Raw genomic sequence first — 12,050 nt, 5'->3', positions numbered from 1 at the left:
AAATTCTATAAAAATAACATTAGAAAAAAAATTACTTCCTAAAAGTAATCTTCTGTTACTTAATATATCATAGAGTTAAAATGATTAGAAAGTTTACATTGCCAGAAACCTATAATTCCACAAACTGTTTTTTCCTGTGGAGATTATATTTTTTTATAGTTTTTATTAGTTACATATTTTCTACTGTTTCTTCATATACTTTAAACTGTACCTAAGATAATTTCTTTTTTTAGAACATACCCTGCAGGGCGCCTGGGTGGCTCAATGGGTTGGGCCTCTGCCTTTGGCTCAGGTCATGATTCCAGGGTCCTGGGATCAAGTCCCACATCAGGCTCTCTGCTTGGCAGGGAGCCTGCTTCCTCCTCTCTCTGCCTTCCTCTCTGCCTACTTGTGATCTCCCTCTGTCAAATAAATAAATAAAATCTTAAAAAAAAAAAAAAAAAGAACATACCCTGAAGTGTTCTCATAGTTTGTTGTAGTGTATTTTTGGACCAGGGGAAAGTTCTTTTTAAGTGTCCTCTTATTTCATATTGGAGGATTTTTAGATATCTGTTGGAAGGTTAGCATCCAGGAGAGGTGATTAGGAAGAGTATGGTGTTTCACATTTGGGAAATTGAGAGCAAGTTTTTGGAAAGACCAGCTTTATAAGCAAGGAATTTCTTTAAATGGAGGCTGATTATGGGAGCCCATTTTTTTGCGTCTCCCCTACACACATACAAATAGGCCCCTATACTTCATTTCAGTTTCTGCTTATATGTCATTTCATATAAGCCATCCTTGATTTACCTCAACTAAAAGAGTGTTGCCTTGGGGCACTCGGGTGGCTTAGTGGATTAATCCTCTGCCTTCGGCTCAGGTCATGAATCCAGGGTGCTGGGATCGAACCCCACATCGGGCTCTCAGCTCAGTGGAGAGTCTGCTTCCCCTTCTCTCTCTGCCTGCCTCTCTGCCTACTTGTGATCTCTGTCAAATAAATAAATACAATCTTAAAAAAGATTAAAAAAAAATGTTGCCTTTATCCAAGCCCTACGTGTTTTCTCTGTTCTTTCATCTCCCACTAGAATGCAAATTCCATGAGGGAAAGACCTTTTCTGTTTTGTTAATTGATCTTTTCCTAGTGCCCAGCAGAGTGGCATATATGTTGTAAATATTTGTTAAATATTTTTTAAGTGAATAAGTTGAATGACCATGCATAATTGGGGTAATCAGGGATAAGGATCTGAAGGAGGGAGTGCGCCTGGGGTGGCTTAGTTGGTTGAGTGGCCAACTCTTAATTTCAGCTTGGGTCATGATCTCCAGGTCCTGAGTTCAGTCCCTGAGTCAGCTCCATGTTCTCTGGGAAGTCAGTTTGGAGATTCTCTCTCCCTCCTTCCTACCCCCCCCCCCCCCCACCGAGCCCCTTGCTTGAGTGTGGGTGCCTTCTCTCACTCTCTCTCTCAAATGAATAAATCTTTTTTTTAAAAAAAGGATATGAAGGATTCTTTGATATATGTATACTTTTGATAGACAGTATTTTCTTAGTTCAGAGCTGATTCTCTTTTTATGTAAAAGTCTGATTCTCTTTTTATGTAAGAAGTGTTAGAGTAACTCAATTCACTTTTTTAATGCAGTGAGAGTATTTTTTGCCCTTCGTGATTAGTTTTATTTTTATGAATATGGTAAACTCATGGTGTTTAAAGTTGCATGTCACTTTGTGCCACTTTCTGTGATTTTTTTGCATATATATTTTTTCAAGATTTTTTTTTTTTTTTTTGACAGAGCGAGATCACAAATAGGCATAGAGGCAGGCAGAGAGAGAGAGGAGGAAGCAGGCTCCCTGCTGAGCAGAGAGTCCGATGCGGGGCTCGATCCCAGGACCCTGAGATCATGACCTGAGCCGAAGGCAGCGGCTTAACCCACTGAGCCACCCAGGTGCCCCTCAAGATTTTTTTTTTAAGATTTTTATTTATTTATTTGACAGAGAGAGAGAGAGAGAGAGCGAGCACAAGCAGGGGGAGCTACAGGCAGAGGGAGCAGGAGAAGTAGGCTCCCTGTAGAGCAGGGAGCCCGATGCGAGGCCCGATCCCAGGACCCTGGGATCATGACCTGAGCTGAAGGCAGACGCTTAACCAACAGAGCCACCCAGGCACCCCAAGATTTTATTTATTTTAGAGAGCATGCTCAAGCAGGGAAAGTCACAGAGGGAGAGAGAGAATCCCAAGCAGACTCTACCAAGTGCGGAGCCCAATGCGGAGCTTGGTATCATGACCCTGAGAGCACAACTTGAGCCAAAACCAAGAGTTGGACACTCAGCTGACTGAGCCATCTGGGTGCCCTGCCATATATTTTTAAATAAGATTTTAAAAATGCTTTTGCTTATTTAATGGTAACTACCTCTGTTAGACAGTTATTTTTATCTGTCTGTATTTAAAGCATACCATTTCTGGAGTATGTGGATGGCTTAGTCAGTAGAACATGTGACTCTTGGGGTTGTGAGTTTAAGCCGCATGTTGAGTGTAGAGTTTACTTAAGAAGTAATAGAGTGTGTGTGTGTGTGTGTGTGTGTGTGTGTGTGTGTTTAAGATTCTGTTTTAGAGAGAGTATACACAAATGGGGCAGGGGCAGAGGGAGAGGGAGAGAATCTCAAGCAGACTCTGCACTGCTTGGGGAGATGGATTCAGGCCCTGATCTCACAACCCTGAGATCATGATCTGCGCTAAAACCCAAGGATTGGACACTAAACCAGCTGAGCCACCCAGGTACCCCTGTTACATTTTTAATAGTATCATTACAGCTTTTTAAAACTATAGAGTGATAGTTTCCCTCTTGTAAAAATACTTTGTTCTTTCAAAATGGAGTACATCTTTTATACCTTACAATGTTGACTAAGAAAAAGTATGGTGATGGGATGTTCTTCCTTCATTTTTAATTTAGAGTTTTATTCATAAATTAGGTTGAAGAATGTATCAATTCTGTTTGGATTTTCATTTGATAAATTTCATTTACATAAAGGACATACGGTTGTGTAGGTATATACATTGCACACATACTGTTGTGTAGGTATATACATTGCACAAATTATATTCTTGAAGTGATACTGAAAACTTAGCATGTGAATACTCTTTCAAGGTAGAGTTCTTAAAGAGCAGTCTGTAGCTACATAGTAATTATTTTTGTAAAATTTGTAGATCAACCAGATGGCCACAGCACCAGATTCTCAGAGACTAAAACTATTAAGAGAAGTAGCTGGTACTAGAGTATATGATGAACGAAAAGAAGAAAGCATATCTTTAATGAAAGAAACAGGTAAAGAAATTTGATCTTGCCTTATTTTATGAATTACTTTGTCATTGTGTTATTATAGTTGTAAGGGCTTTTATCTAGTCTCAGGAGTATACTGTTTGATAATTTGCCTATATACTGAATGGAGAGAAAATTAGTTGGTGACATTTTAAGTTGTGAGATTTCAAATAATTTCTCTCTCTAAATAAGGAGTTACTGTTAGATAATAATGCCTTTGTAGGTCAACGATTTTGTGCCTCTACTGTCCTCATTGTTAGTGAGGATAACAGATTTGGGTGCAGTCCTCAAAAAAAAAAATTGCTGGGAGTATCAGCTGGCATTAGGTTTTAAGTTGTTTAGGAGCAAGTAAACGGGAAACTTCTGATCTTCCTTAGTACATGTATTATGGAAACCCTACTTAGCTTCTCAAGTACTGTGTTCTGTCATGTCTTAGAATCCGACAGTCTTGAGTTCCTAAAGGAATTATTTATTTCCTTTGCCAAGGTGGTGGTGCAGGGGGAAGATAAGTGAAATAGGTAGAAGGGATTAAGAGGAAAAACTTTGAGTTATAAAGTAAGTCACAGAGGTGAAAAGTACAGTATAGGGAATATAGTCCATGATACTGTGATAACGTCCGGTGACAGATGGTAACTACACTTTTCATGGTGAGCATTGTGTAATGTATTGAATAATGGAATCACTGTTTGTGTACCTGAAACTGATAGAACATTGTATATGAACGAAAATAATGAAAATTAAAAAGTGTCATTATGTGTAACTTTGTTCTCTGATGCTTTTCGTCATAAAGTGTTTTGTCATTTTACTTTCTTAGATTTGATTACCACACACTATCCTATAATGCTTTAGTTCTTAAGATTGATTTTAACTCATGATATATTTGAGAATAGATATTATTTACATAAAAATTTTATTCAGCTCCTTCACCCCTCTCTCATTTCTTTTTAAGAGGGCAAACGGGAAAAAATCAATGAGTTGTTAAAATATATTGAAGAGAGATTACATACCTTAGAAGAAGAAAAGGAAGAACTAGCTCAGTATCAAAAGTGGGATAAAATGAGACGAGCCCTGGAATATACCATTTATAACCAGGAGCTTAACGAGACTCGTGCTAAACTTGATGAGGTAAGGAATTTTGTTACTTGAATTCAGAGTGATTTTTATTTTAAGCTCATTCTATATTTATACCTTTCAGTAATTTTTAAATGGAAACTTAAAATTTTTATACCTTTTAATGAAATCATTGGTCAGTAAATTTGTTCTTTCAGTATCCCAAGGGAAAAACGCCTAGACCTGTATGGTCCTTGCTATGATTTTACCTGAAATGTAATCAGGTGCTGGTGCAAGGCAAACCAGAATGAGGGAAGCCACCTTTAAAAGCTTTGTGAAGGGGTACCTGGGTGGCTCAGTCAGTGAAGCACGGGACTCTCGATAGCAGGGTTATGAGTTCAAGCCCCACATTGGGGGTGGAGTTTACTTAATAATTTAAAAAAGTTTCATGAATTTTTTTTTCTTAGCTTTTTATTTTTTATTATTTTTAAAAATTTTTTAAAGGGGCGCCTGGGTGGCTCAGTGGTTTGGGCTGCTGCCTTCGGCTCGGGTCATGATCTCGGGGTCCTGGGATCGAGCCCCGCATCGGGCTCTCTGCTCCGCAGGAAGCCTGCTTCCCTCTCTCTCTCTCTCTGCTTGCCTCTCTGCCTACTTGTGATTTCTCTCTGTCAAATAAATAAATAAAATCTTTAAAAAAAAAAAAAAAAAAAAAATTTTTTAAAGATTTTATTTATTTATTTAACAGAGAAAGACATTGTGAGAGAGGGAACACCAGCAGGGGGAGTGGGAGAGGGAGAAGCAGGCTTTCTGCTGAGCAGGGAGCCCAATGTAGGGCTTCCTGGGATCATGACCTGAGCTGAAGGCAGATACTTAATGACTGAACCACCCAGGTGCCCCTTTCTTGGCTTTTTAAGATGTATTTTGTAATTAGTATTGCTGACCTTTCATCCAAAAGTTTGTTTTTAGGTAATACTTAAAACTAAAGGAGCTTTTTACTTAAAATCATTAAAAATTAAAAAACTCTTCAGGTAAATGATTTTGTTTTAGCAGGTATTTTACAATTATACTACATGTTTTGAAGTATTAAAATACAAAATGAGTTAGAAATTACAGCTTTTTGTTCTCCCCAGCTTTCTGCTAAGCGAGAGACTAGTGGAGAAAAATCCAGGCAATTAAGAGATGCCCAGCAGGATGCAAGAGATAAGATGGAGGTAAGATTATAAACTAGGCTTAGGTTAACTTATATTTTTTGACCACAGTAAATCCTTTTTTACCAGAATTATGGAGTGGTAACTTCAGATGGGTGTCATTGGGATTGAGTATTGGAAAGACAGAACAGTACTGAAAGTGTAAATGAAGGAAAAAGGAACAGAACTAATGGTGTGAAAACTCTGCTTTTGTACTTCTAATTGTCTGACTCACTTCTGTGTCATACTTTTTGGCTAGGATATTGAGCGCCAAGTTAGAGAACTGAAAACAAAAATTTCAGCTATGAAAGAAGAAAAGGAGCAGCTCAGTGCTGAAAGACAAGAGCAGATTAAGCAGAGGACTAAATTGGAGCTTAAAGCCAAGGATTTACAAGATGAATTGGCAGGCAATAGTGAACAAAGGGTAAGTTAAAATGCTAAAAATGAAAGACAAATGTTCGTTGAGTAGGAATTGCAGAAGACCATCCTTTCTATAATGGGAGTACAAGCTTAAATTTTTGTAAAAGATCTGGCACATTAAAATAATTCACACTTAGTAGCAACTCAGTACTGTCTCCTTGTGTTTTTTTATTTAAAAATTAGTTTTGTGTTACAGGATCAGTTTTTTTCATGAATTCTTTTCCATGAGAGAATATCTTATGCTAAACTTAAAATTAAGCAGAAATTTTTAAGGTTGCATTTTTACTTATCCTGCTTTATTTACAGAAACGCTTATTAAAAGAGAGACAGAAGCTGCTTGAAAAAATAGAAGAAAAACAGAAAGAACTGGCAGAAACAGAACCTAAATTCAACAGTGTGAAAGAAAAAGAAGAGCGAGGAATTGCTAGGTCTGGGATTTCTTTCACCAACACTTCTACTTTTCTACATGGTTCCTCTGTGAAAGCTGAATAGTTAGGAATTAAGACACAGTAAGAACAGAAGTTAAATCCAGTTTCACATTAATAGCCTGTGTTAAACAGCTCCTGTGGGCCATGTGTTATTGTATACATAACACATAAATTTTTTTTCATTCAGCCGTAAGAGAGTCACATTATCACTGTTAGGTACAACAAATTTGAGGTTCTGGGAGGTTAAATAACTTGCCTAAGATAAATAACTTGCCTAGATGTTGTTGGGCTTTTTGAAACATGAATGGTGGTTTCTTTGTTTTATTTTGTTTTTTACCCATATGACATCTTACTCTGTTTCATCCTATTTCCTTTTTTCATTACTGTTTCAGCATCTAGACATTTTAATATGTATCTGTAGATTGAACATGCCAACTTTTGCTGATTTCATGGTTTAGTGCATTATTATCTTCTTATGCTACCAGTATTTGTTTTAGTGAATTATTTCCTTTGCCACTGTTTTTCTGATTTTTTTTTCTTATTGTTTGATAGGGTTATCTGTAATCTGTATTTGTTCTAGTATTCTGTGTATTGTAAATGTTTTCTTTGTCTTTCTTTTGCTTTTTAACCTTGATAGTGTCTTTTATTATAAGGAATTGGAAATGTTTATATAGCTAAATATAGTTGGAAAATTCCTGAGGTAGGATATTAGGATTGTCTCTAGCTTTACTGACTCACCCAGACCTGGAGTGAAGATGTTGTCTGCCTGAAATCCTTAGGATATAGACTCGTTTACATGACTTTAACTGTGGCTTTTCAAAATGAGATTTATATTATATAGTACTAGTCCAAGGATCTCTGTTAGATACCAGTTGCTTTTACTGTTTTTTCTGTGGAATTTTGAAGATGGCTGTTATCTCTGAGGTCTTGACATTGATTGCAGTTAAACTTGCTTATTTTCTGGTCTCCTTTTTAATCCATTCTTTTCTTCTGTCTTGTTATAGATTGGCCCAAGCTACCCAGGAAAGAACAGATCTTTATGCAAAGCAGGGTCGAGGAAGCCAGTTTACATCAAAAGAAGAAAGGGATAAGTGGATTAAAAAGGAACTCAAGTCTTTAGATCAGGCTATTAATGACAAAAAAAGACAGATTGCTGCCATCCATAAGGATTTGGAGGACACGGAGGCAAATAAAGAGAAGAACCTGGAGCAGTATAATGTAAGAACTTCTATAGCTGTTTTGTGAAAGTCTTTCAAAAGACATGTACATCTTACCTATTTAAGTTTTATTTTTCAGTAGTAACATTGTTACTCTTAAAATACACAAAACTGGGCGCCTGGGTGGCGCAGTGGGTTAAGCCACTGCCTTCGGCTCAGGTCATGATCCTGGAGTCCTGGGATCGAGTCCCGCATCGGGCTCTCTGCTCAGCGGGGAGCCTGCTTCCTCCTCTCTCTCTCTGCCTGCCTCTCTGCCTACTTGTGATCTCTGTCAAATAAATAAATAAATTCTTTAAAAAAAAAAAAATACACAAAACTGGTACTTACTTAGAAAAGACCAGCACAATTTAATATTTATATACATAATATTTATATGATAGTTTTCCTTTTCAAGGAACATTTTTTCCGTATCTGTGATTGTTCATGTAGATTGAGTATATCTTAAAATACATTTTTGTGAGTTGGTAGAACATTTCTGAGCTACCCTTAATTTTAACATGATAAGTCAAAATATGACTTCAGAGTAGCTAGTTATTTTTCCATTTTTAGTCTTTCACAATTCTCTGTCAATTTGATAACTTATTGCAGAATATATTTTTTGTTGATTAAGACTGGTGATTTTTATAAGATTTTCTAAATGAATAAAACATTACTATGCATGTTTAGTAGCATTTTCTTAAAAATTGAAGTAGAAGATAAAATCACTTCTAGGATAAGAAAGATCTCACTTTATTTAAAATGAGAAAGGGGGAAAATGCTTTGTTAAGTATTGTGTATGGCTGCATATAGGTGATTGGAGGATGATAGAAGTGATGAGAAGGGAGTATGTAGGAAAAGTATAGGGTGAGGAAATTATATATGTACCTACACAGAGGAACCCTCCTCTTACCTCATGAGATCTATACCAGTTGGTTACTGGTTTATATCCAAAAATTCACTTAATACATAAAATGTTTATATAAGTGTGTATATATATTTAAGTTTTATATGTAATAGTATTTGTATTTATACACATGTTAACATACATTTATTTATATCCTAAGTATTTTGCTTAAAAAGATAAATAATATGCTCATGTACCAGTCTTTTTTTAAGAACCATTTTTTTAGAACAGTTTTGGGTTCACAGTAAAATTGGGAGGAAGGTACAGAGATTTCCCCTATACCTCCTACCCCCGCAAATGCATAGCCTCCCCCATTATCAGCACCCCGCACCAGAATGCATACCAGTCTTTTCATGTAGAGCCCAAGATGTTTCTTTTGAATATGAGTAGTGATTGTGAATTCTCGGGACATTTTTGTTATGAGCCACACATAAATGTAGTTCTTAAAGCTGGATGAGAACAGAATTCAGGATTCAGTCTAGGATCATGTATTGCATTTAGTTGTCTTATCTCTGTTGTTATCTTTTATAATCTGGGTCAGTTTCCTAGTCTTTAACTTTGATTTGACATTTTGAATTACTATAAATTGTTATAAAGTACATATTACATATTAATATATGCATTTATAGATTATTTCTCCCTGATCTTTTAGAATTGATTTCCCCATTTAATTTAATTTTTAGTGAGTCACCTTTGAGTGTATCCAAAACTAAATCACGTTTTTAAAGAAATAGCTCTTTCCTTTGTCTTTATATTTGTTTAATGTTTAATATTTAATGTAATCACAGCATGAACAAAATTAAAAACATAGTGGGGAGCAAACCTAACTGGCTCTGTAATCAAAAATAACTGGTGGAAGAGTGACCAGGAGTCCTAAACCATTGTCTCCTAGCCTCTTGAGTCCAGTGTGCTTTAGTCGCTATTTTATGGAGGGAATGGAAAACCATGGGTTGATTCCAGGTAGTTATTTGGAAATTAATTAATAGAGTTTCAGCTGTGATAGCTACATGTCCTCTCCTGAAAGAAAGGACACGTGTTTGTCATGAGTTCATGGAAACATCCTCAACGAATATTCCTTTTGAAACAGCCTGGTGATGAGCCACGATTTGTCAGTGAAGTTTTTATTCATTCTTTCTCAAGCTTGAACTTCATTATTTTGCAGTATTTGAGCTATACCTTCCACTGCTGAAGTCTATCCTTTATATTGGCTAGAGATGATTTTATAGTGCTGATTGAATTATGTAGAATGGCCTTTTGCTTCTTAGTATAATCCTCAGTCTTTCCTATGTGTATAGAGGGAGTGGTGTGAAAACCATTGACTGTAGTATTTTGAGCATGTGTGAATGTATTTTTTTCTTCTAAAATTCTAGTTGAAAGGTTTAGATCATTAGTGAGCAAATTAATTCTATTTTAGCAATATTTTATAGAGTAATTCATTTATGTTCTTTGTTTGCTCTTGATGTGCTTTTTTGCCTAAAGGCATTTTTAAAAAGTTAGAATTGGATTTTTTAAACAACTTCATTAAGGCACAATTGACATACAGTGAATTGTGTGTGTTTAAAATGTGTAAAAATTATTTAATAAGTTTTGACAGATGAATACATCTGTGAAATCAGCACTACAGTTAAGATGATAAGCCTATTCATCACCCCAAAATGTTTGCCCTTCCTTCTTGCCTTGCTATCCCCAAGCAAGTACTGATCTTGCTGTCACTGTGGATTAGTTTGCATGAAATTGGATTTTAAGTTTAAATTATTTTTATTTCCATAGAAACTGGATCAGGATCTTAACGAAGTCAAAGCTCGAGTAGAAGAACTGGACAGAAAATACTACGAAGTAAAAAATAAGAAAGATGAATTACAAAGTGAAAGAAAGTTAGTATAGACTAAAATATGCCTTAATTTTTTTGAGTGACACTAATTACTGGCTGTTAAATGGTCTTTAAATTGTAAATGAGCTTGGGGTACCTGGCTGGCTCAGTAGATGGTACATATGTGACTCTTGATCTTGGGGTTGTGAGTTCAAGCTCCACTCTGGGTGTAGAGATCACTTAAAAAAATCTTGGAGTGCCTGGGTGGCTCAGTTAACCATCTGCCTTTGGCTCAGGTCATGATCCCTGTGTTCTGGGATCAAGCCCCAAGGTGGGGTTCCCACCCTCAGCAGGGAGGTCTGCCTCATGCGTGCGCGCGCGCACACACACACCCACACACACCCCCACTCCCCCACCCCCCCTGTTGTGCTCATTCACTCTCAAATAAAATTTCTTTAAAAAATCTTACAAAGTTAAAAATGAACTATTCAAGTTTGATGTTTTTTCAGTATTTTATCCTATATATACCGTTGGTGCATCTTAATGCTTTTAAAATTAAAGTGTAATTTTTATTGATTAGTTACTTGTGGAGAGAGGAGAATGCAGAACAGCAAGCACTTGCTGCTAAAAGAGAAGATCTTGAAAAGAAACAGCAACTTCTTAGAGCAGCAACAGGAAAGGTGGGCATGTTCTTTTCATTACTTCAGTTTACATTGAGCCATTTACTACACAAGAATTTGTTAATTTTTAAGCTGTAAGTCCTTGGTTTCAGGTGATAAATAAGAGTGCAAATCACTTGTCCTGTAAATTTGAAATGATGGGTCTCGTTTAAGCAGCCTTTACTACAATAGCATTTTTGATTTTTAGTTGAAGAGTCCCATTTTTAATGTTAGTGTCAGAAGAGAACCCATTTTAAAGTTTTGTGTAATTGACATTTTTCAAGGGGGTGATGTGGAGTTGGGAGGGTGTCTAACATCCGAAGCATTTTTAAATGTATAGAGTAGTAGGTTTGTTTCTTACCAGCAGGACTGCCACTGGAAATACTATTTTAATATTTTTCACCTCTGACAATTTAACAGGCTATTTTAAATGGAATAGACAGCATAAACAAAGTACTGGACCACTTTCGTAGGAAAGGAATAAACCAGCATGTTCAGAATGGCTATCACGGCATCGTGATGAATAACTTCGAATGTGAGCCTGCTTTCTACACATGCGTGGAAGTCACTGCTGGCAACAGGTGAAGTTTTTGTTTGATATTTTGAAATTTTAAAGAAAAGAAGGAATAAGAGAAGCAGATTTTTGGAATTTTAGTACAATCTGTCTCCCATAACCTTTTATTTTAGTTGCTTATTTAATTTTTTAAAGCTGTACATGTTAAGTATTCCTAATTGTAGAAGCTAGAACTATCCCTTTTGGGGCTTCCTCTCCCTCCCCCCATTGGAATTTTCTAACTAGTTTCCCTCCCATCCTACCCCAGTACAAATTGGATTGCATAGAAAAAAAGTGAATTGTTTGAATGTTTATAGCACTTTAAAGTCTAGCAGTAAAGATATGTCTTGTTTTGTTTACATGCAGGTTATTTTATCATATTGTTGATTCAGATGAAGTCAGCACAAAGATTTTGATGGAGTTTAATAAAATGAATCTTCCTGGAGAGGTCACTTTCCTTCCTCTTAACAAGTTAGATGTCAGGGATACTGCCTATCCTGAAACCAATGTGAGTTGGTGTGTGTGAAGGTCTGTCTTTCAGTAAGTTATTTCTTATGGTTAGCA

The 12,050-nt window shown here is 36.3% G+C and overlaps 1 protein-coding gene across 1 annotated transcript in view; it reads left to right on the top strand.

Annotated features, from left to right (window-relative positions):
- SMC3 (structural maintenance of chromosomes 3) overlaps positions 1-12,050 on the top strand; it is a 37,937-nt gene that overhangs the window by 11,254 nt on the left and 14,633 nt on the right. Inside the window, exons 8-17 of the mRNA XM_059173235.1 lie at positions 3,168-3,285; positions 4,229-4,404; positions 5,460-5,540; positions 5,776-5,940; positions 6,243-6,364; positions 7,369-7,582; positions 10,235-10,338; positions 10,855-10,954; positions 11,354-11,514; positions 11,853-11,994. Of these exons, the coding sequence (XP_059029218.1) occupies positions 3,168-3,285; positions 4,229-4,404; positions 5,460-5,540; positions 5,776-5,940; positions 6,243-6,364; positions 7,369-7,582; positions 10,235-10,338; positions 10,855-10,954; positions 11,354-11,514; positions 11,853-11,994 (1,383 nt within the window). The remainder of the gene's footprint in view (positions 1-3,167; positions 3,286-4,228; positions 4,405-5,459; positions 5,541-5,775; positions 5,941-6,242; positions 6,365-7,368; positions 7,583-10,234; positions 10,339-10,854; positions 10,955-11,353; positions 11,515-11,852; positions 11,995-12,050) is intronic.

The sequence above is a fragment of the Mustela lutreola genome, chromosome 4 (assembly GCF_030435805.1).
Source record: "Mustela lutreola isolate mMusLut2 chromosome 4, mMusLut2.pri, whole genome shotgun sequence".
Taxonomy (NCBI): domain Eukaryota; kingdom Metazoa; phylum Chordata; class Mammalia; order Carnivora; family Mustelidae; genus Mustela; species Mustela lutreola.
The sequence above is the reverse complement of the archived record's forward strand: the minus strand, read 5'-3'. Positions and strand labels throughout refer to the sequence as shown.